At 53.7% G+C, this 27,153-nt stretch overlaps 3 protein-coding genes across 4 annotated transcripts; 1 reads left to right on the top strand and 2 right to left on the bottom strand.

Moving 5' to 3' along the window:
- The first annotated feature begins 6 nt into the window (after positions 1-6).
- TTC4 (tetratricopeptide repeat domain 4) lies at positions 7-7,870 on the top strand. The gene is made up of 10 exons (XM_066192873.1): positions 7-339; positions 422-539; positions 608-769; positions 1,693-1,770; positions 2,538-2,662; positions 2,927-3,013; positions 3,887-4,101; positions 5,292-5,373; positions 6,440-6,522; positions 7,412-7,870. Exons 1-10 carry the CDS (start codon positions 67-69, stop codon positions 7,509-7,511), a joined length of 1,323 nt encoding a protein of 440 aa, XP_066048970.1. The 5' UTR covers positions 7-66; the 3' UTR covers positions 7,512-7,870.
- Positions 7,871-8,462: 592 nt separating this feature from the next.
- On the bottom strand, positions 8,463-9,624 carry TMEM205 (transmembrane protein 205). Its single transcript, XM_066192874.1, has 3 exons — positions 9,361-9,624; positions 9,107-9,270; positions 8,463-8,884 (listed from the first exon to the last, which is right to left on the bottom strand). Exons 1-3 carry the CDS (start codon positions 9,488-9,490, stop codon positions 8,585-8,587), a joined length of 594 nt encoding a protein of 197 aa, XP_066048971.1. The 5' UTR covers positions 9,491-9,624; the 3' UTR covers positions 8,463-8,584.
- A 1,425-nt stretch (positions 9,625-11,049) lies between these two features.
- ACOT11 (acyl-CoA thioesterase 11) lies at positions 11,050-27,153 on the bottom strand. Of its 2 annotated transcripts, XM_066192868.1 has the most exons (18): positions 27,076-27,153; positions 22,875-22,950; positions 21,177-21,375; positions 20,286-20,355; positions 18,349-18,399; positions 17,244-17,304; positions 16,946-17,047; positions 16,563-16,698; positions 16,126-16,282; positions 15,661-15,780; positions 15,439-15,583; positions 14,512-14,567; positions 14,318-14,384; positions 14,149-14,232; positions 13,927-14,060; positions 13,176-13,307; positions 12,975-13,101; positions 11,050-12,886 (listed from the first exon to the last, which is right to left on the bottom strand). In XM_066192868.1, the coding sequence occupies exons 1-18, from the start codon at positions 27,096-27,098 to the stop codon at positions 12,731-12,733; spliced, it is 1,896 nt and encodes a 631-aa protein (XP_066048965.1). In that variant the 5' UTR covers positions 27,099-27,153; the 3' UTR covers positions 11,050-12,730. The 2 variants fall into 2 exon arrangements, with proteins under 2 accessions (XP_066048965.1, XP_066048964.1); XM_066192867.1 differs by lacking the exon at positions 18,349-18,399 and having other exon boundaries at positions 27,076-27,152.

Genomic DNA, 27,153 nt, shown 5'->3' with positions numbered 1-27,153 from the left:
ACGGGGTCGGGATTGAGGCGGGGAACAGTGGGATACCGGTGCCGGTGGGATGCAGGGGCGGGTCGGATGCCGGTGCCGGTGGGATGCCAGGACCGGAGGGAATGCCGGGATGGGTCGGATGCCGATGCCGGTGCCGGTGGGATGCCGGTACCGGTGCGATGCCGGAGCTCATCGGAAGGAGCGGGGCCGGGCCTGATGCGGCGGGGGCGGTCGCAGGCGGGGCCGGGCGGCAGCGGGAGGAGCACCGGGAGCATGGCGGAGGCCGAGCAGGACGGCGTGTCCGGAGCCCCGGCGCCGCCGCGGTACCGGGGAGCGCTGCACCCCGACACGTGGGAGCAGGTGAGGCGGCGGGGCCGGGCGCGGGGCCGAGCTCAGGGCCGAGCTCAGGGCGCTGTGTGTGTGTCCGTCTGTCCGTCCGCAGGAGCTGGAGGCCATCCCCATGTTCATGAAGCGCTGCCCGGCCGAGATCGACGCGGCGCGGCAGCCCGAGCTCGCCTGCCTGCAGTCGCTGCTGTTCGACGAGGAGCGGAGCCCCGCAGGTGCGCACCGGGCCGGGCCGGGGCTCGGGGTGTCCCTGTCCCACCCTGAGCCCGCTGCCTCCCCGCAGAGCTGGCCACGATGTACAAGAACGAAGGGAACGAGTACTTCAAGGAGAAAGACTACGGGAGAGCGGTGGCCGCCTACTCGGAGGGGCTGCGGAGGCGGTGCGGGGACGCCGAGCTGGACGCGGTGCTGCTCACGAACCGGGGGGCTGCACATTTCCACCTGGGTAAGGGCCCTCCGACCGCCTGGGAGCGCGGCTCCGCGCTCCAGAGCTGCTTTTCCTCCCCGTTTGGGGTTTCCTTTTTGTTTGTTACGGTTTTGTGAGTAAGTAGCTTGTCCGTGAGAAAGAGACTCGTTGAGCCCTGAAGATCTGGCTGACTTCAGCACATGGTTGAGTGCAGGGTTTGTTCTCTGTTCCTTCCAGCTGTTACCTGCTGCTCGAGTCTTAGCTCCAGGACAGGGCAAAACCAGTGGTTTTTAGAATCATAGAATAGTTTGGGTTGGCAGGGACCTTTAAAGGCCATCTAGTCCAACCCCTCTGCAAGGAGCAGTGACATCTTCAACTAAACAAGTTTGCTCAGAGCCCTGTCCAACCTGGAACGTTTCCAGGGATGGGGCCCCTACCACCTCTCTGGGCAACTTCTGCCAGTGCCTCACCACTCTCATTGTAAAAAAAAAAATAATCTTCCTTATATCTGGGGTAGATCTACCCTCATTTAGTTTAAAACCATAACTTGACGATCTGGGAGGTGTTTACCAACCTTTATAGACCTGTGACTCTCCTACAGCTACCACCATCCAGCCAACAGCGTCCATGCAGCAGGGAAGGTGTGGGCCTTTTAATGCTGCTGTGTGTTGCAGCAGGGAGGTGGTGTGCTCACACCATGTTATTTACCCCTCACCTGTATGATTGATCCCTGTCCTTTCACTTCTTGTTCTTAGCTTGCTCTTTTTTTTTACCCTCCTCTCACCTCACTGTGATTGTAGGAACAGTGAATTACAGGGTCTCTGCAAAAACTATTTTGCCACCTTGGTATCTGGTTGATAATACTATCCACACTATTAATACTACTAATAATACCTGGTTGGTTAATCTCTCTGATTTTAAATACAAGTGAAAGGTTCTGAGCACTTTTATTTGCTTTACAGGTAACTACCGTTCTGCTCTAAATGATGCCATCCAAGCCAAAAAGCTGAAGCCCACCCATCTCAAAGCCATCATAAGAGGTGAGAGTTAAAGCTGATGTTGCTGCATGAAGCACCAGGGGCATCCTTTCCAAACACTGGGCTGGTGTTAACTTTACTGATTGTGCTGTTATTGTTACCAGCCCTGAAACAGGCTGTTGTTACTTGTCGCCTTGTTTCCTTGCCTGTTTCTGGCTGTGTAATAATTGTGTTTATAAAGTTTAAATTATTGTGAGTGGGCATCATACTTTTTTCCTGGACAGAATTCATTTCAGAAGGGGAAAGCAGTTACTGGAAGAGATCTCTTCACTTGTCATTGTTGTTTCTCCCCAAAACAGAGCTCTGGCTTTTGTTTTGCATTTTCAATCAAAATATCATTTTGTTCTTCATCTCCCATATCTGTCAGAGGCACTGGACCTGTTTCTGTGGTGTACAACATAACTTTTCCTGTTTTCCACAATACTGTTTTGGTGTCTGTTCTTTTTTCCCAACCCATAGAAATCCCCCTTTTTATTTTTCCTAACAAGACAAATTCTGAAATGTTAAATACAGTGATAAAATTTTGTTTGTAACAGACACTTTTAGCATAATTCTGCTGATTTCTGTGACTAAGTGATGTAAGAACTGATGAAATATTTTAAATTTTCTTCTCAACTGACCTGCTGGAAGTTTCTGGTTGAACATGACCACGCAAGACAAAAAAGTTTAGTGCAGAAGCACCAGGCCTAATGCTGTCTTTACAATCACCACTTTTGTAGTAGTTGTACACTGATTCTAACACTGGAAACTTAAAATATTAATCCTTCCAGGGGCTCTCTGTCACATGGAGCTAAAGAATTTCTCAGAAGCAATAGCATGGTGTGAGGAAGGCTTGCAGATAGACTCAAAAGAGAAAAAGCTCGTGGAAATGAGAGCTAAAGCTGACAAATTAAAGGTAAATATTAAGGCAGCCTGGCGTCTGCAGTGCTTGTCTCCTTGGGATCCTTGGAGGGAGGGTGCTCCATCCAGGTTTCTGTGCCCCAGACAGGATTCAGTGGTGGCTCCATGTGTTGTGTGTCGAGATGTGCAGGGGAGGGGGGTGGAGGGGACCTCCCTGGGGCCCCAAACTGATTTCTCCACCCTTGGGTTGTCAGGGAAGAGCAGTGATGGGCACTGACCTGCTCTGTGTGACCACAGTGCATCGTTTTCTTGCCTGTAGAGAATTCAGGAGCGGGATGCCAGGAAAGCAAAGGTGATGGAGGGCAAAGAGCAGCGTCAGAAGGAGATTTTGCTTGCAGCAATAAAGGTGAGTCGCTGAGAGGGGCTGGTTTTGTGTGGTTTGGGGTTCTTTTTTAAGAGCTCTCTCATTTTTCTCTACAAGTTGCTTCTCATACTTTGGCTTTTGAGGGCTAGAGCAAAAAAAATTGAGTTAGAACCATGATTATTCAGGTCTGCATGGCTCTAACCCCACCTCCCAGCTTTCTGTATTTCAGGTACCAACTAATGGAAAATACAGACCCAGTGTTAGGGGATGGGCTGAGCTTTGTGAGTGCTCTGGCTGCTGGGCTGTAGCATGACATCAGCCCCATGAACCTGGCTCTCTCTGCTGTCCACAGGCATTAATTCTGTGGAAGATAACCATTCAGTAGGGTAGAGAAGGGAATCCTCTCCTTCCTCAGTGTATGTTTGGGCTACATTCAAATACTTTGGGCTCTTACATGCAGTCAGATCTCTTCTCCTGTTGTCTTTCCAAGGAAAAGAGTGAGCTTTCTTAAATTCTCTGAAAGAGTGGATGTTCTCAGGAGCTGGTGTGTGTAGTTGCACCCTGTGTGTAGTGATGGCTGGCAGGCCCCAGAGAAAAGGATTTTCAATTCATCCCTTTCCACATATTTTCTCAGGGTCTTCTCTGTTTGTGTGGGCTCTTCTGAATTCCCACCTCTCCTCATTTGTTTATGAGAAGTCGGGATATCTGTCTGAGGTTCTTGATTTTACTGGGAAGTCCAGTCACCTGGGTCTGATACTGTGGGAAAGCTTTGGATGACAAGTTTAGGAGCTGACCCATTAACAAGAACAACATCATTTGACCTTTTACTGACTGCTGATTTTTTGTTTTTATTCTCCTCACCATAACTGTTTGATTTTTAGTTGGGTTTTGGTCTTTTCCCTCCCTCCCCCTCAGGAAAGAAATATCAAGCTGGTTCTTGAGCCTTCAGATGAAGAAGAGGAAGTGTCAGATGGCCTGGCTGAGATATCCTTGGATGGGTTCCACTCTGACGGTACCACGGGGGCAAAGGTGCACTTAGATGCTGATGGGAACCTGAACTGGCCCGTCCTCTTCCTGTACCCTGAGCACGAGCAGACAGATTTCACTGTGGCTTTTCATGAGAACTCCAGGTAAATGCACTGCCAGCAGCATTCTTGCATGGAGGGTGTGTTTGAGCAAATGAGAACAGGCAGCAGGTGAAACACTGCCGTGCTGGTGGAGCAGTTCCAGATTTCCAGTCACACAGCTGACCCTGCTTTTGAGCAGGAGGCTGCACTGGATGACCTCCTGAGGTCCTCTCCAACCTGAATTATTCTGTGATTTACATAAATTTATAGTGCAGACAAACACATTTAGCCAGGGTGACTAGAGGGGCTTGCAGTGCAAGCTCAGAGCAGTAATTAATTAGTGGCCAGGGATCCCTGTGACCCATCCACACGTGTGGGTTTTAGGGATTCATTCTGGTGCCGTTTCAAGGCCCTCCAAATATGGTGTATCAGGAAAAAAAAAGGTTTTTATATTTAAAATTTATGAGTTTAAAAGTTTTTAAACTTAAAAATTATGAAAAGCTTTCAGAGGGGATCTCTCATAACCAGCAGTGATCCCAAAGTTCTCCTCAGGGCTTTCAGCAGGTCTGACTGAAGTGCTGCAGACCTTTCAGACTGTGAGTGACTGGCAAGCTCAGAATTCCACTCTCCTTGATGTTAACTTTAATTTCTGATCTTGTAGTGTTAAGCAGACTTGGAATTTGTGACTTTTTGTTTGTTGGAAAACATATTCCTCAGATCTATTAATAAGTTTAGGACTTAAAATTACAGTGCAAACAGGTTAGTAAAGTTGTAGTACTCTTATGGTAGTGTTTACTCTGCCTTTTTGTGACTACAGGAAGTGGAAATGGATTTTTAGAACAAACTGGCCTCCAACACTCCTCAAGTACCAAAAAAAAAATAGCTTTTGACACACAGACATGTTCTCATCACTCTGATCTGGTGAAGCATGGGACTGTGTCAAAGGAAAATCCATTTTAGACAAAATGCAGGGTGTAGATTTTGACATCTTTTTCAATGTGAAAATGTAAAGTTAAAAATAATTTGTTGTTGCACTGCTCAGACTTGAAGCCAATAATCTGAGTTACAGCACAGCCCTGGATTCATTGGGAAAGTGATGAGTTTGAAGGGAAGGAACTATTGGTGATCTAAACTTACTTTCAAGTCTGTTGTTTAATTTGCTAATGTGTTTTTGCCATCATTCAAATGCAAGTATACAAGTTATTGAAGCTGAGCACTTTGTCTAAGCTGACCAAGTGTATTTTGGCTTTTAGGTTTATTGATCATTTAATGGTGATGTTTGCTGAGTTACCTCCTTGGGATTTAGAAAAAAAATACCTTCCCAACAATCTTGAGGTGAGAAGTTTGACTTTCCTTCAATCTCAGGGTGGTTGTGTTGTGGTTTTTTTTTTATTTCTAGAGTGAGAAAGTGCACAGCTCTGAGGGTATGAAAGCCTTGGCATCTGTTTACCATGCACAGATGTGAAACGGGAGCTACCCTCACTTACAAACTCAAACATTGTCCACATGTGCTGACAGAATTCACTTATGAAAATGGAAGTTGTCTTCCACTTACATTGTATTTGACAGAAGGTATTTATAGATATTGCTTAGATTCCATCTTTGTAACAATAATTAAGATTTAAACCATCAGGCTGATAGGTGGCCTGGTTTTTTAATTGCATCGTGGAGTTGCTCAATGCAAATAAGAAAATATTACTTTAAAAATAGTTTATTTTCAGAACTAAGGGGAGTTACTTAAGCACATAATCAGATCAAGATAATATATCTCTAATAACACTTTAGCAAAGGTGGGTTGTGAGTTGGATGTGGCTGCAGCAGGTTTTGAGAATTTTTCTGATGTTGTACATAGAAAGATATGAATGTTTATTTTTCATTTTCCACTTCAGTGTCATCTGTGCCAGGCAGCAGCACAACCCTGTGTACAGTGAGCAGACAGGTCCAGAAGGACAGTGGCTGTGTACTTTTCCAGGTTAAGTCCTGTGTGTATTTACAGTCTAATGCACCATTGCTGGATTTTAATCTCTTAAATCAACTCTCTTTTGTTCAAATACCTCTAAACCCACTCAGTTTATCTCATAATATTGCTGCATTTCACCTGTTGAAAAGCAGCCCTTAGATTTGGATTGATTGCCTGTAAAGCATGGGAACAGCCAGTGTATTTTACCTTCCTGCTGCCACTGCCAGGAGAACCTAAGCTGGTTTATCCAGGGAGAACTTGGAATTCACACAAACCAATTCCTGCATTGCTGAATTTTGCATCCGACAGTCAGGTCAAGCTACAGAGGTTTGATAAGCCCCCAGCTGATAATGGTGTGCTGTTCCTGGGCTTTCAGCAGCGTAGTGCTTTCCTTCGTGTACCTTAGGCATTTAATAACCTCCCCCCAAAATTTTTTTCCAGCTCTATTTTGAAGATGAAGAAAGAGAAGAAATGTATGAGGTGAACCCAGAACACACATTGCTGCAAGTGCTGCAGCACGAAAGGTGAGGTGAACCTGTCCATGTCCAGGGGAAAAAAAGGCAAAAAGTATGAGCTTTAAGTCCAGTTTGTTCTTAAATAGTTCTAACTCTTCTCTGACTTAATAGTCCTGCCTCTTGAAGGTAGAAAGCTGCATGAATTTTGTGCCTGGCTTTAGTGACTTCCATATGTTTTCCCCCCCAAAAATGAACAACACTTTCCAGGACTGGATAGAGATGGTAAAGGGAGCTGAGCAGCACAGAAGGGCTATTCCAGATCCCATCTGCACAATACTACTTTAAAAAAAAAAAAAAAAAAAAGAAAACCAGGCAGCAGCCTATAAAGAGCATGTTGAAGGTTAACAATGCTCTCGCTGTTCATACTGCAGCGTGAGCAGCCCCTGGCGCAGCACGCAGCACTCTTCTGCTCTGAAACTGCCTTGAAAGAGTTGTGCTGTTACTGAGAGAGAAGAATTTGCTGTTTGTGAAGCCAGAAAGTTCCTGTGCAGCCTGTGCTGTGGGGTTGCACCATCTCGTAGCTGGCTGGAGCTGCTGCACAGCGTGGGGGGCTCGGTCTGTCGCAGTGGGAGCGGGATCTCCGTCACCCCATAAAACTCAGCAGTGTCCATAAGCCCTCAGATTTCAGGCTGTAAGGGCAGTTGCAAAAGAACCCTCCTTCCAGAGGGAGAATAACAGCTGCCTTAATTAAAAGAAGCTGTTGGGAGATGAGTTGATTCATAAAACACTCCTCCTCAGATGTGCTTAGCCCTGGCTCCAAGTGGCTCTGCTAATCAGCACAAAAGCTCATCACCAGCCTTTGGGAGGTCAGTCTTTATGGAGCTGGGCAGGAGTCACTTGCTTTCCAGGACACTGGGCCAGCTACAAGGAAGCCAAGGACTCCTTTTAATCTTTGCAGGTATTTTGTAAAGGCTGGGACCCCGACAGTTTTGGTATTTGCCAAGCGTTCTCCATTCTCTAAGAAATACTTCTCTGGCAAGAAAGTGCATCGACTGTAATGAGCAAGAAAGAAGCAAGGAATCCTGTGCAAGAGGCTGCTGTTTGTTAGCCCAGCTCCAGGCTGCAGACTTCTGCTTGGACAAAAATACCTTGCACTCTTCAGGGGAGGAAAATAATCTTGGCACACAGGGAAACTTCCAGGGGAGCAGCACAGGAGAAGGAAGGGCTAACATGAGGGGATTATTTGTTTAAAAGGGAACCCAGCTGGCTTGCAGAAGGTCTCCTCTATGATAGGCTGCATGTGGTTTTGAAATAAACCTGAAGCAGTGCCAAACACTGGCTGTGGTTGCAGTAACAGCAGCTGGGAATGTACTTCCTTACCTGAGGAGAATCACAGATTTGCTCGGAGGTGGGCTGTTCCTGCTGGGGTTTAAACAGCAGTGGCCTGGGGAGATACCTGCCTGTTGCAGCAGGGTGGATGTGGTCAGGTTCCTGCCTGGGCCTCAGCAGCTGCTGTTTTGTCACTGCTTGGCTGTGCTGCTGGCCCAGGGTACAGCAGAGCTCTTTGTTTGGAGCAGTGTGTGACTGACCCTTTTGATACCTTACTGAATATCCTACAGAACCTGGAATAAACATGGCTGTTTTAAGTAGACTGACTTCTGCCTAATGAATGAGACAACGTTTTTTTCTCTCCTTGTGAAATACAAGAGGATGCCAGGCACTGATTGTGAACCCCAACATAACAACACCCTTATCCATTATGTTAACTGGTACGGCCAACATACAGGGTCTTCTGCACTTCTGTATTTGTGTTTGGCTTTTAATTAGAAGTAATTCTCAGTCTCTCATTTCTTTCTCTTCTGCAGTCTCTCTGTGACTGCAGGAACACACTGCAGCTTTAGACACAGCTAATGCATGGGACATTAGAAAGCTGTTCAGCCATAAAACACTCCTGCTTCAAACACAGAGGCTGGCTGCAGGCAGCTGTAGACAAAACATTTCCCTTTCACAATTCCTACATTCTGCACCGTGCACAAACACAGCAAGGGTACCTCCACCCGAGGATGCTGCAGTTTAACGTCCAAAGCTCGGGGTTGCTGTACAGCGCGGCAGCAGAGGCTGGGCTCTGGCCTCAGAGGGCAGAGAGCTGTGCAGCCAGGTGGTGCAGGCTCAGCCCGTTGCACACGATGCAGCAGAGGTTGCAGAGGGAGGACAGAGCGTGGCAGAGGGCGAAGCGCCGGGCCAGCTGCCTGTACCTGGGGCTGGAGGCGCGGAGCTGCCTGCGGGGCTCGCTGCCTGCCCGCCCCGGCTCCTGCCCCAGCCCGTGGCTGCGCTCCAGGAGCTGCAGCTCGGCCACCGTGTCGGAGGTGGCCTGCCCGAAGCACTGCGTGTTCAGCACGGAAGCGGCGATGCAGACGAGGAAGATGATGATCTGCGGGGGAGCAAAGCTCGTCGTGAGCACCTCGCAGGTGTGGAGGGTTAAATTTCCCCCCCCCCTACGGCCCCCTGGCTCGCTGGAATTTGGGTGCTTGCGGGCTTCTTTTAACCAGAGCCTTGCGTGGATCTCCATCGTTTGCAAGCCAGGCAGTGGAGCTCGGCTTGCAAGGAAAGGGTTTGGGCTATGGCCGGCTCATGTGTGGAAGGGGGAGCTTACCTGGGTCATGTGCTCCTCGCCGAGCCGCTCGCTGGTGTGGGACATGGCAAACAGGGTCAGGTTGAGGAAGGCACAGGTGGAGCTGATGTGGAAGTAGTAAGGGAAGAGCTCCCGCTGGATGGAGCCGAAGGTGTGGCGAGGGAGGTGCCTGCTCATCACAAACCCTGCCAGGGGGAGAGCAGGTAAGTCCCGGGGCAAAGCCCCCTCCCCTGTGCCACCCCCCTGGGCAGAGAGCACAGCCCAGCCCAACCTACCGGCCACGAAGGTCACCCAGACCTGCATTCCCCAGGAGGTGGAGAGGAAAAGCAGGTGCAGCAGTTTGATGGTGTTAGAGGGCTCCGTGTCACTTGCCATGGCGTCCTGGATGGGAACCGGTTCCTTCATGTCACCCCGAACTCGGCGCTGAGCTGTGGTTGCTGCTGTCACCTTGCTGCTCGCGGGGCAAATGCTGTTCAGGTTCACAGACCTGCTTACTCAGGAAAAGCTCTGGAGCTGGCACAGCCCCGTTCCAGCCCCACCACCACACACCCCACTGGGCTGCAACCCCGCTGTTCAAACCCCTCGTATCTCAGGGGCAGGGCACTGCGTCAGCACCTGGGAACCAGATGGTTTGGGTGGACTTTTGGCAAAGTCCAGCCAACGCCCCACTGACCCCTGGCAGCAGGAACAAGCAGAAAGTCAATAAAAAAGGGAAGAGAAACTCTGTGACAGGTTCACCTGCCCACTGCCATCAAAGAGGCCTCTTGGCCAGGGGGAAGCCCCCCAGTTTAGAAACAGCAACAGCTTTTGCACTGTTTAACCAAAAGCCTGGGGGCCTGAAGGAGCAGGGGACTCCTGGGCTCACCCCACTGCCCCAGACCCTGCACAAGAGCTCGGGCAGCAGTGGGTGGAAGGAGGCTTTGAAGGAGCTGCCTGATCCACTGCAAGGAGCGCTCTGAAAATTAATTAAAACAAAGCTTCTGGGAGTAGCCCATCAATACTGCTGCCTGCAGAATTCCTCCTCCTCCTCCTCCCCTTGGCTGATCGCCTCGTGGCATGAATTACGGCGGGGCTGGCCTTGAGAGAGACACCGCCGTCTAATTCTATCCCGCTCCTGCAAAGCAGATAAATATACCCTGTATTGTGATATATTAACTCCATGTATTTATTTAGGCATCCATAAAATCAGGTCCTTAAACCTTCTCATGATAGCAGCACGCTGGACAAGACGCCCACATCCAACCTGGAGTGCAGGCCTGTAAATCCCCAGCTGTCTTCGTGGCCTTTTCCTTCGGGGATTTTTCCCTGCTCCATCCTCCAGCAGCCCTGGATGGCAGGGGCCCAGGGAAGGCAGCCGTGGTCCTTAGGTGGGGCTTTGTTCCCTGCATCATCCTGGGCAGGAAGGCAGGGATGGGCTCTGCCAGCAGCCAGCACTCAGCCCTGCTGCTCCCAAGGTCCCAGATCTGCCTCTCCAAATGATTTTCCTCCATGCAGGAATTAGCAGCTGAGAGCTCCAAGGTGTTTTCATGCAAAGAAGCTGCAGGTTGGAAGGTTGCTCAGAGCAGGGGTTGACTCCCTTGTTTTTTTTAAGGGAATAATAAAAATGGTGACTGATTGCTGGATTGGTCCTAGAGCGCTGCATTTGATGGGGACGGCAAAGAAAAGGCTCTGGGAAAGGCTGGTAAGGACAGCCACCAGCAGGTCCCTCCTTCCCTGTGGGATGAGGCAGTGGAGACAGGTGCTCCAGGGATGCTCCAGGCTGCCCAGTCCTGCTGTCCATGCCCCCCTGAGGGCCAGCAGATGCTGTAGGGCTGCAGTTTTCTTCCAGAAGCACAAAGCACACCACGCTGTGCCCCCAGGTCACTCCTGCTCCATCACCCTGCATCCCCAGGGACCCAGCCAGGCTGGAGCCAGGGCTGACCCAGGCCTCCCAGAGGGAAAAAGCACAATACTTAAAGGAGAAGGAGAGGTCAGTTAAAGTTTAATGTTCAGACAAATACATCATCTCCTCCACTTAATCAAGCAGCAGCAATTCCTAACGGTAAGTAGGAAGGATGGCTCTCTTCCTGGTGATAAAAAGGCAGGATTGCTCTGAGTTTTGGGAGATAAGAAGGCTCTACAAAAATTGCATGTTTAGTACTATGTTCAACTTATGTCTTTATCTTTTGGAGGTCAGGGCATAGCCGTGCCAGGCCTTGAGCTGAGATGTTTATGATGAGAGATACAGCAGAGATTAGGGGTTTATGGCCACAGCCAGCTCAGGGGTGGGAGCCACTGGCTGGTGGCCACAGGAGACAGGCAGGAGCTACTTCTATTATAAACTGGGTGGGGAATTTGTGGGGAAAAGGACTGGGTGTTGCAGAGAGACACCTGTGGTCCTGGAAAATACCCTGTGGTCATTTCTGGTACCCCATGGCGTCACCTCACTCCGAGTACAGCATCACTATCACCTGCTCATGGTTGAGCTCTACAAAACCCGTCCTTGGGGTGAAGCACAGGGCTCTGCAGGCAGAGGCAAGGGCACAGCTGGCACCTGTAAAACTTGCTGTGCCCAAAGCTTTGCGTGCCTACGGGCTTCCAGGGCTCACACATTTTCCAGCAGGCAGCAAGCCTTCCAGGAACCTCAGGGCCATCAGAAAACCTCTGGCTGTGTGACCCAGGAAGGCCTGGGAGGGGGTTCTCCACAGGCCTGTGGCTCAGGGCAGATGTCCCCTGTGCTGAGAGTGATGGGTAGCATTTCCACTATCACCCCTGCTTCATTCTGGTGCCTTTCCCAGAGCATGTCAGACTTAGGGGAACAAGGTCTCCATCTTTTCCTTTTTCAGCACCTCTGAGGCAGTTTGGAGTTTACATCTCCAGGTGTTGGTGCACCCAGCAGAGGGGGACACCAGGGAGGGCTGTCCCAGACATAAGAGCAACACCTCCAGGCAGTCCCCAAAAGCCACTTGCATGGAGCACTACCCCTTTCCTGCAGCACAGTCCTGCCTCAAAGGATCCCACCTCCACTTGAGCCTCAGGTGTGCTGTGGGTGCAGGATCCCTGCTGCAAGCTCACCGCACAGCAAGCCCCTGGAGCAGACACTCACCCAGAGCAGATATGGATGCTTTTCCTTTCAAAACACTTTTATTGCTGCTCCTTCCATAGCCCCATGGGGTGGGATTTCAGCCCAGGAGGAGCAGGGGCTGTTTGCCAGCCCTGCCCAGGAAAAGGAGCAGCACTGGGGAGAGTGGGATGTTCCACCAGCCACCCCTACACCAGGGAGGGGTAGAGCACCCACCCCACATCACTGTCCCCTCTCTCCCTTTGCTGCCTCAAAAGGAACCAGTTATGCCCCACCAAGAACTAGTGAAAAAAAAATCGGGTTTGGGAAGATTTTGGGTCATATACAGATTCAAGTAGCGTTAAGTGAACTAGAAAACCAAGTTCTGTACATCAGCTTACAAAATTTCTAAATAAAATTAAAAAAGGAAGAAGAAAAGGTATGACACATCAGTGCAAGGGATGAGGTGGTACAGTAATGCCCCTCCACCCCAGCCCTTGGGACCAGAGTGCCCAGGGAGGCAGGGTCTGGGTGCCACCATCCCACGTTCCCTTCCACCACAGAGGTGTCCCCTCATCAGTCTGTCCATCTGTCAGCAGATGGCTCTAGAAGTCCTGCAGCCGTGAGATCAGGTCATCCTTATTCTTCAGCAGGAACTTCTCACAGGCTTCAAAGGTGGAGCAGATGTCGGAGGACAGTCCCGCCACATTGGTGGTGACATAGTTGAGGTACCCTGGCATAGCCTGGTTGTAGTAAGCCACCTGCGAGGCACAGGACAAGGTCAGCAGGGGCACAGGGGAGGGAGGAGCCTCCCCCATGGGCTGTGGGAACACAGCCACAGCATCCCACCTTGCTCATCTCCTCTGACTCTGGCCAAATGCAGAACCCGGAGCAGAGCGTCTCCCCGCGCGTGAATTCGGCTCTGGCGGGGTGGGTGGGCAGCGTCACCGACCGAAAGGCCACCACGTAGGGGTCCCTGGGGACAAGAGAGAGCCCGGTGAGCTGGCACAGCTTGGGTGACAGGGAGCAGGAGTGGAGCTGGACACTCACCCCTTGCTGCAGGGCTTCCGCTGGGACGCCAGGATGACGAAGTCCTGCGGCTTGTTCTCGTGTCTGAGCTTCTGGCTCACCACGTGGTAGATCATGTCGTCGTCATCGACCTTCTGGACAAGCTCAGCACTCCTGTAAGGGAAGGGGACCAGTCACAGAAACCCTGCTGTGCCCCTGTGGGAAATGGATTTGTTGAGAATTCTCAAAGCCTGACAGAAGGCTCACAAAGCATGCATTTCGAGATAGTAAATGGTGACTTAGAAATGCCATGGAATAGGACAGACGTTGCTAAAAGAGAAATGGAACTTTTGCTACACAAAAGCTAATAGGCCAAGAAACGCTTATAACGTATTGTAATTAAGAAAGAGTTTAGCTTTTGATTGTGATAGCGTAAATTATAACATCTGTACTGTTTCACCCTTCATATGAGACTGAAAATCGAATAAAAGTTTTTAAAACGCCTCTCAGTTTCCCCATCTCTAGGTTAGAAGAAAGTATAATCCAACATGCCCCCTGAATCTGGGCCTTACACATTTACAGCCCACCACCAGACCCAAAATATTTGGGGGGGGACCCAAAACAGGTGTTTACTCCATCAAAACGCAGCCATCAGCCCAGGGACAGGGACACACAGTGAAGGATCTCTAAGAGCAAACAAGGCAACACGCTGTCTCCCAGGAAAACCCAAAGGGGTGCTCAACCACAAGGTTTAAACTTGTGGGTGATGTCTGGGGAGGCCTGCAGCACTCACACGTAGTGGCTGTCCCACTCGTGCCGGCGCCGCAGGTTGGAGAGCAGGGAGAAGGCTCGGCCGGCCGGGATGCAGACGGACATCTCGATGCGGAAGGACAGGAACTTGTCCTCCTCCAGCGTGTACATCCGCACCTCGGGGAGCACAGGGCATAGCTGGGACTCGTTCCCACCGGGATTGCCCACGCTTTGGGGCCGAGGGAGAAGGGACAGGGTGCAGTACCTTGTCTTTTTCTCTGGCAAGCACCCAGTTGGCTTTGGCCACGAGCATCTTGAGCGCAGAGACGTTGTTGTAGCTCAGATAAACCTGGGGCAGGGGCAGCATGTCAGGGGCAGGAGGGGGAGCAGGAGGAGGAGCAGGAGGCAGCAGCTCCCACAGGGGATCATCCTACCTTGTTGCTTTGGTCCCAGGGCACAGAGAGAGGCACCTCAGTCTGTTTGCAGGAGACGACGTATTTTCTGCAGCAAAGGAACAGTTTCCCCTATGAGAGGACACAAACCACCCCCAGACTGTCCCTGCACCCAAATTCTGACCCCCACTTTCCTCCTTCCTCCATCCCCACATCCCACTTGTTTTGCTGCTCACCGGTCCAGCCGAATTTTTTTCCTAGCACTGGCTTCTCTGTACCTCCTTTCTCCATCCTGATAAATGGGAAAAGGCAATTAAGTTAATAGGAAAAGGAGGATGAAAAAAAAATCACATCATTTTGGGAGTGGGAAAAACATCCAGCAGGGAAGGGCTGGAGGGTGAAGCCCCCTTGCTTGCCAGCTGCCACCCTGGCCACACTGCAGTGGTGGTCAGTGATTAATTGTGAGTTATTTCAGCATTGCTCTGATCAAATGATGGGCACTGGCACATTAGGGAAAACCCTTGTGGTGGCTGCAAAGCAGCAAGCAGCTCCTGAAAAAAAATGGTGTACCCTAGCACCTGCAAATGTCCTCTCCTGGGGAAATAAAAGCCAAAATAGCAGCTTATTTTGAAGAAGTGCTAGTGTGGTGTTTTAAAGTGGGTGAGAGAGGTTTCAGGGGGCCTGACTTCAGCCATGAGATGATCTCCATCAGAGTGGGAGACCCTAGTTTTAAGGCATCAAAAAAATTAGGGAGCTGGACAAGGATCAGCCCAGGAGAAGCTGAGACACGAGTGTTTGCTTTACTGCCATGCTCATGTGACCGATTTCCCTAAATATTTGGATCCCAGCAAATCATGGATTAGGATGCTCTGAAAGGTAAAACACAACCTCAACATCCCTTCCCCTAAATTACAGGGAAGATGAGCTGGAATTTGCAGGCAATATTCCGCTAAGCCTTGCGTGGCTAATACATCTCCATCTCTGCACAGGCAAGTGGTTTATTTTATTAGTTATACCGAGCAATCAATTTAATTCACTTGCTATCGAGCAGTTTCACTTCCATCATCGTAAAACTGCGTTTGTTTGGCTGCGAATCCCAGAACCCTTTGGGATTCCCGGGGGGCTACCAGGCTGGGGGAGAAGCCAGCCCTGCTGGTCCTTACCCCTGGCTCGGGTGCCACCATGGGCAGCGTGCGGGGTTGACCCTCCTGGTCCAGCACCACGAAGGTCATGAAGGCGCTGTTGATGTGCCTGCAGCTGACAGACATCTCCTGGCCGTAGGCCTCGGCGCAGACCCCCACCTCCATGCTGCCAGAAAGAAGGGATGAGGGAGCAGAGGGGCCGTGGGGAGGGTGGGGAGGGGGCTCCCAACCACCAGCACCCACCTGTTTTTGAAGGAGTTGTTGACAATGGCTTTGAGCACCAGGCGGTCTCCGACTTGCGACGGTCCCCGAAAGTGGAACATCTCGATGGCCCTCAGCGTGGGGTGGGCGTGGCACAGCCGGCTGTGGGGACAGGTGTCACCCCCCAGCCATGGCACCCTCCCGCTCATGGCACCCTCCCCAACCCAGCCAGAGACAAGGAGACCCCAAAAAATGTCACCCCTGGATTCCAATGGCCAAAGCCACCCATGAGAAGGAACAACAAGCCAACTGCAAGGAGTGTGAACCTTTCCCTGGAGTCCCTCAGCACCACACACCTGTGGGACTTCCAGTGCAGTGTCACCCAAGGGTGGCATGCTGGGGACCATCCCTCCAGAGGGTCCCTACAGTCCAGCTGTGGCCAGACCCAGCCGCATGTGTCCCCTGCAGGCATGTCATCCCCTGACCCTGAACCCTTTGTCGGGTCACCTGGCTGCGATGGTGGCCACGTTCTCCATCCAGGCCATGATCTGCCCACCGAAGGTGTTGCCCTGGTGGTTGGCATGTGGAGGCAGCACCAACTCCACACTCTCCACCCGCGTTCTCTCTGCCGGCACTGCCCCGCTGCCGTCCCGTGTCTCCAGCTCTGTCACAGGGGGATCACAGGGTTCAGTGTGTTATATGGCCAGTAGGATCCATCTCCCTCCACCAGCCCTTGTCCCTCTCCCCACAGCTGCCCTCCCACTGCATCAAGCCTCCCCAAACCTCCAGGTCTGGGAGTCTGGGGTGGTGGAGCTGATATCCCTACCCCGCCATGGCCAGGGCATTTCCAAACCTCCACGTGGTGATCACCACCAGCATCCTGCTGAGGAAGTGGGATGTCAGCAGTGGGCTGTTTCGGGAGCCCGGGCTGCAGGGCACCGTACCGGTTTCCGGGGGGCTGTGGGTCAGGAGGTCCTTGAGGGTGTCCTTGTGCACCAGGCGCATGCGGCGGCGCTCGGCAGCGATGCTGTACTCGATCTTCTCCTCCTCTGTCTGCGGGGTCAGCGGCTTCAGCCTCACCTGCAAAGGAATGGGGCAGGCTGCAGTCCCACTGGGGGATGAGCAGCAGCAGAGAGCAGGTGCCCTCCATGCCCAGAGCCACCCACCCATGCATCCCCCAAGCACAGGAAAAGGGATCACTGACCCATGAAGGAACAGCAGTTGCCATGACAGAAAGCTGAGCCCAGCCCAGCTCCACAGAGGCCGTTTCCTTACTGCCTCTGTGCAGTGGGCAACAGAGTCCCCCCAGCCACCAGCCACTGCTCACCTTGCTGCCCAAGGGGCCCTGTGCCACGAAGGTGGCATATGCCTTGCAGATGCTGCAGTGCTTCCCGCTGCACAGGTCTTCGTAGCTCACCTGGATGCCCACCTGGGAGAGGAGACAGCACCCCTGAGAGCTAGCTCTGCTCCCCAGGGACCCATATCCCACCACACGCCCCTGGCCAGAGCCAGCCAAAAACAACGAACACATGAGATTAAAGCTGGGAACTGTGGGAGGGTTTGGGGATTTTGCTGGTGGGGACAGGCACACAGCAATGGGGACAGGGACAGGGGCACACACCAACCTCCATGCTGGAGTTAAAAGCTCGGTTCACTTTGGCTTTGATGTTGACAACTTGCCCGACACTGAAAAACAGGAAGAGGAGAAAGTGTGTGAGGTTGCTGGGGTACAACAGCCACCAAGCAGCTCCCTCGGAGATGCCACGGCATTCTGGCTCACTGCCCGCTGGTTTAGGCTTCCTGGGGCTGTGGGACATGCCAGATGGCCAGCAGGACACGGGGACAGCCACCCCTGAGACGTGAGAGCAGTGAGATGTCACACCTGAGCAGCTGTGTGCAACTAGGTCCCCAGGTCTGGGGTGCTGCCGGGACACCCGAGGGGTGCAGAGGTGCCCAAGGTTTGCTTGGCACCCCTGCCCATGCAGGCATGCACATTCCTGCCAGAGCAAACAGCTCCTCCAGCCCTGCATCCACTGTCCTGCACAACTGGACCAGCCACAGGGCCTCCCCACAAGCAATGGAGACCTTGGGATGCTGGGAGATGGCAGGAGGCAGGGTCCAGCCAGGGCCACTTTGCTCCATCTCTTAAATGAAACATCTGCTGGCAGCAACCTGCTGCTCTGCTCTGTGCCTTCAGTAGGCTTCAGAGTACACACACAGACAACTCTGGCCCTGCAGCCTGAGCTACTCCAGACTGGCACCTACGGAATGAGCTAATTACACTTTTTAGTGACACCAGCAGCAGTCTTGACGAAATGCATTTTTAAATCAGGAATATTCCTCATTCCCCGACAGAGGCCAGTGCTAGAAAACTCAAGTGGAAAAAATACACCCTGTAACCACCACTTCTCAAAACCAGAAGAGAGGGAGAGCCAGAGCGTGCTCTGACACCAGATTTTTCCCCGTGCCCTCACACGTGACTTCAGGCTTCAAATGAGCTCCACACATGACACGCTCTGCACGTTGGCTCTGGCTGGAGCAGGAGTGGCATGAGCTGGTGCCTCTGGCTGTCCCCCAGCACGGACTCTGGGCTGGTGACATGCCCAAACGTTAGCAGGGTTAGGTGAGCAGCCTCTGTTGACATGCCATGCCACGTCAGTGGGGTTAAGGCTCCCAACTCACGGCAGCGCTGTGCTAGGCTGGCTGCTCTAGGGCCAAACACGTCCGTACCCGACACCGCTCCTCCCGTCCCGCTGCCCAGCAGGGCTTACAGACGGCTGGCTGGGGCAGAAAGAGAGAGCAAATGTGGGGAGAGGGTTAGAGGCGATGGCAGCAGCCAGATGGATGCTCTGGATGGGTTTGTGGAGAGGGGCATGCAAGGGCAAGGACCCAGGCAGGCAGACTGGCAGCCCCACATGTCTATATATAGCCCCAAAAATGCTTTATCTTCTGTGTCCTTATCAAACAGCAGAAGCCAGGACCATAAATGCCACACGATGCCCCACTCAAGGGTACGTGTGATCCTCCCCAGAGCTGCACTTCCACACAGCAGGGCAGAGCGACAGGGACAATCTGCTGCTCAGCCAGTGAGTTTTAAGCCAGTGATAATTTGGGGCCTCCTCTGTGCCCTCAAGCACCTACAGCTCCTCCCTGCCTCTCCCCCACAGTGCAAGGGCAGCAGAAAGCACAAACAGCTGGGCGAGGAGATCTGACATAAAACTCCTCTACCTTCCAACAACTCTGCAGGAAATCCTTGCCAGGCCCCTTGCTCAGAGCCTTGAGCTGGACCACAGCAAGTGGGATCTGAGCCAGGAGCAGCTCAAATTCCCTGCCCCCTTGGAGCAGTGCCCAGCTCACCCCCGAGGAGGGACAAATGCTTTGCAGGGCTTGATGTAATGCTGTGGAGTGGGCTTGGGTCTGTTCTTCCCTGTCCCTGAAACCCAGGAGGGCTGGGGAAGGTGTCCCAGGAAAAGCTGCCCCAGGAGCAGGGTATCAACCCCAGTGGTGCCACCTCCGCACCATGGCTATACCACATCCCCACACTGTGGATTTGCCATGGAGCTGAGCCCCAGGGTGATGGGCACCTCATGTGAGAGGGCAAAAGTGTGAGTTCAGCATTTCCTAGGAATGACAGTAAAGCCCAAGAATGAGTCAGACTTCTCAGTGCCAAACAAATCAGCTAACAGCCAGGGACCCCAATGCCAGCCCTTGGTACCCACACTGGTGCCTGGCCCAGCAGGCAGACCTGCACAGCAGGGAGTGGGTGGGCAGTATGGATGCTGTACTGCATGGATCCTACATGGCAAGGCAGGAACTGCTGGGCAGCATGCATCCTATATTGCGAAGATCCTCTATTGCATGGCAACCCCCCAGGGAACCACCTGGAATGGTACCCAGGTGGGAAGAGATGGGCCCAGGGGATGCGGGGGCTCTGAGAGATGAGTAAATGTGGGTGGCAGTACCTGGGCTTACTAGGGGTACAAAAGGAGGAGACTACTTTGGGAATGCTGGATGGGAATGGTTTCAATACTGGGAGCCTGTGGAGCACAAGGGCAGAACCCTGGGAGGGTTTTTGTCCCCTCTGGTCACACCCTTAGCTCAGGAGAAACATTGTCCCCTGACACACGATATCCCAAGGGCTGCCTGAATCAGAGGGGGCACCTTTGTGGGGCAGCACCAGGGGATGCCAGGACCAGCCTGGGATGGAACTTGGACCAGGCAATGCCCAGCCTGATGCATCTCACAAAGCCGGGAGGTCCCACCTCCCCCAGCACCCGCCGGGCGGGTGAGCCCCACCGCGCCTCCGCCACCCACACGGCCGCTACAGAGGCACGATTTGCAAGATTTGACTTTTCCAGAGCACTAAATCAGAGCTGCTTCCTGAACAAAGCCAGGGAGGAGCTGGCGTTGGGGGAAATACCGGGAAGCCGGCGCAGCAGGAGCTCCCCAGGCGACCAGACAGCGGATAAATCAGAGCAGACAGTCCATCCGCAGCCCTGCGGCGCACACCCAGCCTCGCTCCCTGTGAGCCTGGCACTGCCACCGCACCTCCTCCTCTCCCAGGCACGCTGCTCCCTCCTCCAGCCCCTGTCCACGTTGCAGCCGGCAGATGGGAAAAACCCCTGCGTTTCCCCCGCGCATGCCCCGCCGGTGCGCCGAGTATTTACCTAATGGTGTGCTCAAAATAGATATCATCCATGGAAGCTGTGACGCACGGGCAGCCGGCGTGTCTCTCGGCTGGAAAGGAAAAACAAACCGCATCAGCAACCTGCAGCAACGTGCTGAGGGCGCCAGGGGTACGAGGGCTTCTCTGCCCCAGGCTGGTGACACCGGTGACACCCCGCCAAGCGTCCCTTTCTCTGCTGATGCTCATTGCTGGGTGTCCAGGGACCAGAGTGGGGTTTGGGGTTTCTCCTCCCACAGCAGCGCGGGTTTGCAGATGTGTAAAGGTTTGGAGGGTGTGCTGGTGTTTGCCTTCCCTCCATGGGTTGGCAGCTGTGGGGATGCACCAGCAGCTGATTCCATCTCCCCGTACACAGCAAATATTTCAAAGCCGCTCTGCCGGTGGCAACTTTCCCTTGGGACTCCAGGAACCTCAGACTGCAAAACTGCTCTGGGAACCTCATCCGACTGCAGAATTGCACCCATTTCCCTGTCATAACCTCCCCGTACTTGGCTGAGCTGATGAGCTCCACTGCTTCCCGCTGAGTGGAGGAGCTCAGCCCATTCCAGGGGTGCCACCAGCCTGGTCTCCCCATGCCCTGCACACCAGGCAAGGAAAAGGGCAGCATTACAGACGAAGCAGGCACGGATTTTCATCTGTCCCCAAGCCAGCATGCATGCTGCAACGCACGTCTCCTCCCCTCCTTGTCCCGCTCCTGTTTGCTCTCTAATTACTCAGCAAAATGGCATGACGTGGGTCCCCGGCTGGCGTCACTCCGAGGCACGGTGCCGGACTGCCAGGGATGCTGCCGATGAGCTGGCTCCTGTGAGTCCTGCCTGGTGCCTGCCCTGGCAGCCCAGCAGGATGAGGGCTGCAGAGGGAGAGGATGGCTTACCCGAGAGGCAGGCGGCCGTGTCGATCCACTTGAGCAGCTGGCCGGTGCTGAGCTCGCCGCGGTGGTTGGTGTGGCAGGGCAGCACCAGCTGGCTCATCTGCACCTCGGTGGGGTTGCGGGCAGGCGAGGGGCTCGCCATGGCCCCCGGCGCCTCCTCCCGCTCCCCTGGCTCCCGGGCACGTGGTGGAGAGGTCGAGCCCTGTGGGACACGAAAAGCTCCGTTTTACCCCAATGGGAAGCAAAGAGAAGAGTGAGAAGAGTGGCCCGTGAAGACACTCCTCACACAGAGCCGGGAGAACTCCAGCCCCTGCACACCCCCGGACACCACCAAACCCATCCAGCCCTTGCCAAAGACAAGGTGCCCGCAGCCAAAAGGGAAAAAAAAATCCTCTAAAAAAAAACAAAACTCCATAGGAGATTGATTACTCGAGGTTTTCAGGCCATTTCTCACCTAACCCCAGTTCTCCCTCCTGAACAACACAAAAAACCTCTCCCAAAGTTAATCACTGTTCTGGGAAGGAATTTTTCTCCCTGACAGCTTCATTTTTAGGGTGCTGCAGCACAGGGTGGGTTTGCTCTCCTGGGGCTGGACAGCACTCCACACATTCCACCAACACCCCCCCCCCCCTTCACCAAAGGACGCACTGGAAGCTATGTGGCACGAGCAGCAGAGGAGGAGCATCCTCAGTTTGGGGTTGTTTGGGCAGTAAAATCTGTTCCTGGCTGGCTTGTCCATTTGCTGGGCACAGAGCAGCTCCCCTGGCGCCCCGGTGGGAGGCAGGGCAGGAGAGAGAAGAGGCTGAGGCAGTGCTGGCAGGGAAAATAGCTGATGAGAGATGTCAAGTGAGTCGTGTTACACAAGGAGTGAACTCAGTTAGCCTGGTGAGTAACTGAGGAGACACGAGGAGCTGTCTGGGCTTCGTCACAGCCCTTCCTTCCGCTTTCTGCTCCCGCTGCAGCTCCTGCTCTCAGCACTTGTTGCGAGAGTCCCACTGCAGCAGCTTCTCTGCCCTCTGCTTTGCCCGGATTCTTTTAAAGATGGGTTTATGCTGAAATTGAAGCTTTCCCGACTATCCTGAGCTCACTGCCTCTCAGAATAGCATTTTTCTCCAGCGGGTCTAACCTCTGTTTCCATAGCTACTGGTACACGACATCCCGGGAACGGCACAAACCTCTCCTCAGCAGAGACAGCAGCGAGCTCACGGAGCCCAGCCCATGGCAAAGGTCCTCCCATCCCACAGTCAGACCGACCCCCGGCCACCAGAGCCCCTCCAGAAGCCTCCAAACCCCTCTGTGAACCTCCCGGGCTGCTTCCCAGCACGCAGAGGCGCCTACACGAGTACCACAGAGCTATTTTGGGAAGCCAGCAGGCTCTGGGGTATGAGCCAGCAATGCAAAGAGCTCCAAAGCCGCCTGCTGCAGAGCGAGCAGACAGCCTGGCCCGAGATCCCACCGGTCATTTTCCCGGCGTTTGACAATTCTGAATTTTAGGGAAGAAGCTGCTAGCCGTGGGAAGAGCCCTGGCCCTGAGGTAGCCAGCAGGAGGTCGGGGATGCTGATGGGGAGAGGATGCAGCCAGGTCTGGTGCAGGGCTGGGAGCAGCTCCTGGCACAGGGTGGCATCTGCCTGGCACAGCCTGGGTTAGTAGCCGGCGGCACAACAGGCAGCCACGGGTTAGTTGCACGGCATGGGGGGTACCTGGAGGCCATTGCAACAGAAGCTCAAGATGTCTTCAGGGACTATAATATTCCCCTTGACCATTTTTAAGAGACACCTGGAAAGGAGAAGAGTGGCTCTGGTTACAGCAGGACTGGCAGAGATGGGGGTGGCTGCTTCCCAGCAGGAACAAGGCAGCGTGTGTGGCGGGCTGTCACACCCTGGCCCCACATCCCATGCTGACATCCGTCCCCACACCACTGACCCCTTGCCAGCACCTATCAAGGAGCTGTCAGAGCTGAAACGGAGAAGGGCAGACCTGGGGCAGGTGACTGCCATTCCATGGGAGTCAGGTCCCACGCTCACCAGCCTGGATGAAAGAGTCCTAGCTATTTTGGGGAGCTGGACCAAAGCACACGTTGCAGGGCCGTGGCCAACCCCTCAGTCAGTGACGCTGTGTCAGTGCTTCCCATGTTGCTACATGTGACAGAGGACTGTGCCTTGACACTCCCCTGGCCGGAGCGGTGATACCGCTGCAGTCACAAGACAGCCGGGAGCATATTTTTGGCAGCAGGCAGGGCTGAGGCTGCCATGGGTGGTACTGGGGGCAGCAAATGGGAAGCACCCGGCCCCAACAATGCTGCTGCACCCTGCTCCAGCCCCTCTGCCTTCGAAACCCTGGCATTCCACAAGGGCATCGTGTGTCCTTGGGTGCCTGCAGGCTCCCGGGCCATGCGCACAGTGACTGTGTCCCAGCTGGACATCGTGGTGGCATTGCAAGGAACGGCAGTGTGGGAGCTGCAGCAAAAACAAGTGGAAGAAGCTTTATATTTACAGTTTGCATTTCAACACAGCACTGCCAGGCCCTTGGCATACCCCCAACTTCCCAGCACACATCCCTCTCCCATGCAGGTAAAACCAGGCTGCTGGAGGTAGCAGCTCTTTTCTCAAGGTATGGGATTGACTGATTTTGGCACAGGGTTAAAAAAGTGGGAGCTGTAGAATTGCCTTCTGAACCATCAGGAGTTGGGTCATCACACAAGTGCAGTAGTGTGGTCAGTACAAAACAAGACACAAACAGCGCTACCGAGCCTCTCGCAGACTCCCACCCCTGCCCCAGCAGCACCGGGTTTTGCTTTCCCCAGCCCCATGACTTTTCCCCTAGCTCCATGACCCCTCCAGGCTTGTTATTGAGGTTTGGGAGCTTCCTGATGGCTCACCTGCCCTTGCAAGGACCCGGTGCAAGAGTTACTCTCCTGTTCAACAGGACGGGTTTGCTGCCCGATCGCAGACACAAGGCGGTGGCCGGGGGTGTCCTGTTACACCCCACAGTCCCAGCCAACAGCACCAGAGGCACATTCCTTGGAAACACAAACCTGCTGCTGGCTCGGCAATCAGTGTCACCTTGTCCCCTGGGTTGCGTTAGCAGGAGGGGGAAAAACACCCAGCGCTGTCTGCTTTGCATCATCCTCCTGCTAATTCCCGTGCAGCCCCAGCCCACGCTCCCGCCCTGGGGAAGGGGAGAGAGCCGGAACCATGCAGCCGGTGGGTATTTATGGAGTATTTGCTATCGAAACCAAGCGAGCAAGTGTCTGTCCTCATTAAAATCTTCAGCCTCACTCAACTGTCACATTTTTAAAGCTGTTGACTGATGCAGCCCTCGGGTCACCATGGCAACGGGATGCAGTACCCAGGCAATGATGCTCTTACTCTGTCACCCCTCGAGTGACCCACTTCTACCAAAAAAAAAAAAAAAAAAAAAAAAAAAAAAAAGTTTGCATTAGAAAAAAAACCCCTCCCAGCAGAATATTTTCCTTGCCTCCTGCCACGCTCACTTCCTGTGCTGCCGAAGGTGTAAGAAACCCACAGAGCAAAACAGAGAAGACACAGAGAGGAAAACACACCAACAACCCTGCAAATACTGGGAAAAGGGACCCCCACTGCCCCCCACAGCTCTCCTATACCCTGGCAGAGGGGTGTCCCACAGCACCAAAACACCCACAAGCTCCAGGGAAGGTGTTTCTGCTGTGAAATTCAGTGCTGGCCTCTTCAGAAATCACCAGGGGACCACCAGTGTGCATGAACCTTCATTGCAAGCCCTCGTGGGTGCTGCAGCTCCCCGGGATGATGCTAGGCAGTGATGCAGGAGAACAGTTGTTCCCCCCAAAACCTTGAGCCCACTGAAAGCAAGGTCTTTGCTTCAGCCACCCCCAAGACAGTGAATGAGAGGGAGAGACAAGAGTGAAACTGGGGTGGGGGTCCCAAGTGCTGGGATCTGGGGGGGTCTGGGCAGAACAGGGCAGCCTCACACCTTGAGCCGCCGCCGCCACCCACCCTCAGAGCTCTCTCACTGCCTCACTGCCACCCCTCAAATACCTAATCCCCATTTTCCCTCACCCAGCTCTGTCTCCTCCCTCCACCCAAGCTACTCGGTGTAACCTTACCCCTACCTGGACATATTTAAAGAAAAAAAGGGGAAGATAGTGGGGAAGAAAGCAGCGACAATGAAGTTCTCATGGCGGATTATTGGTGTATAATTGAGCAATATCCATGGTAACAAGCAAATCTGCACGCGTTAAAAAAATTAACCTGACCTACTTTGGGAAATTCTGTCATCTCGACAGGGCACTGAGGGCTGTCCCTCCCCTGAGACCCGGCCTGCCAGTCCCACTGCCAGCAGCAGCATTGGAGATGCCCAGCACAGCTCAGCTCCATCAGGCCATGCCCATCAGGATGGAGCAGGGTCCCCAGCATGAGAGCTGCTGCTCAGGATGTGGCCCCCGTGGGACAAGAGGGACTGAATTGCCAGGTCACGGCACAGTGAGGAAACACAGCAGCTCCCTGCACTGGGTCTCAGTGGGACCTCAGGAGGGTGGCCAGCCCAGAAGAAAGGCCAGGACATGCTGCAAGTGGTGTTTCTGGCACCACTAATCATGTTTCCTTAGAGTTCATGGAGTAAAGCAAGGCATGGGGCCAGGAAAGTGCAATCCAAGGGTCAAAGGCAAGAGTGGAACACAGGATGTCTCCTCTTACAAGGGGTAGATGGTTTTCCAGCTATCACCCATGGGAAAGCATCATTTAGAGTGAGCACAGCGGGGACACCTCCAGCACCCTCACATCCCTCACCACCACAGGGTGAAGCATCCCCAGCCCTGGCCGTGCCCACAGCCCCATCCATACCCTTGCTCTGGTGCTCTCTGCAGCTCCCATGAGGCTCCCAGGAAGGCTGGTGCTGATTTGCTGGCCCAGGGGCGAAGTCCCCCAGGAAGTGTCCCAGGGGACAAAGGTCTGGCTCCAATGCAGGGGGAGAACAAAGCCATATGTCACCCCGGTACAGCTGTAAACACTGCCAGGCCCAAAATTCACACGCATGGGGACACCCAACAGCACCGCCTCACCCAGGCACCTTTGCCCTGCCACCCACGGCGTTCCTGGGGAGGAGACTGCCACAACATCAACACAACCACGTTTCAGACCACCACAGCTCAGCCCACCAAGTTGGAAACCACCACAGTGGAGACCAAGCTGGTGCAAAGGTCTACACCCCGGTGGTCTTAACTGTGTGGTCTCCACAAAGGGAGTCACCACGGCTGAGACCGCTGGAGTGGAAAACACAGGTGAACAGCATGGTGATGTGGTCCCCACCGTGGTAGTCACCATGGCCAAGACCACCTCATTTGAGGCTACTGGGGTGGAGACCACCATGGCATCCTGCCACTCACCCAGCCACCCACACTGCCAACACCAGCCCCAGCACATCCCTCTGCCCTCCTCGTGCCGCCACCATTTCCACCAGCCCTTTGCCCATGCTTCCCAAATATCTGCCCCTGCTTTTACTGAAAAGAAGCTGATTCAAGCCAAAGCCCCCTAGCATTCCTCCTGTCACACACAGAAAGGTCTGGGGGGGGGTTTGATGTTCCCAGCTCTCGCCTGCTGTCCCTGCTGCAGCCTGAGGATGCCACGTTCCCATGGACAAGTCGCCAGTGCCGACCACGATGGAGCAGCAGCACAGCTCGCTGCAAACCCCAAAGGCAAGAAAGCATCACCCGGCTGAGCAGGGGGTCACAAGGGGCTCTCACCCCACATCTTCCCCCTGGAAGAACCGCCCAGCGCCGATGCAAGCCGGGACAAGCTGCCGCTCCACCGCCGGGAGTGGAAATCTCCACAGCAGCTCTCGCTCACCCAACCCTGGGCTTCCCCCCCGCTCTTGTCCCCATCGTGCCCAGCTCCCCCCAGCCCTCACCTCAGCCAGAAGAAGCTGAGCATTTGCGGGAGGTGTTGAGGCGACGGCTGGCTCGGAGGAGAAGCGTCCGGACACCTG

This window comes from Chamaea fasciata, unplaced genomic scaffold, assembly GCF_029207755.1.
Source record: "Chamaea fasciata isolate MVZ Bird 193981 ecotype frontalis unplaced genomic scaffold, bChaFas1.0.hap1 SCAF_10, whole genome shotgun sequence".
Taxonomy (NCBI): domain Eukaryota; kingdom Metazoa; phylum Chordata; class Aves; order Passeriformes; family Sylviidae; genus Chamaea; species Chamaea fasciata.
The sequence above is the reverse complement of the archived record's forward strand: the minus strand, read 5'-3'. Positions and strand labels throughout refer to the sequence as shown.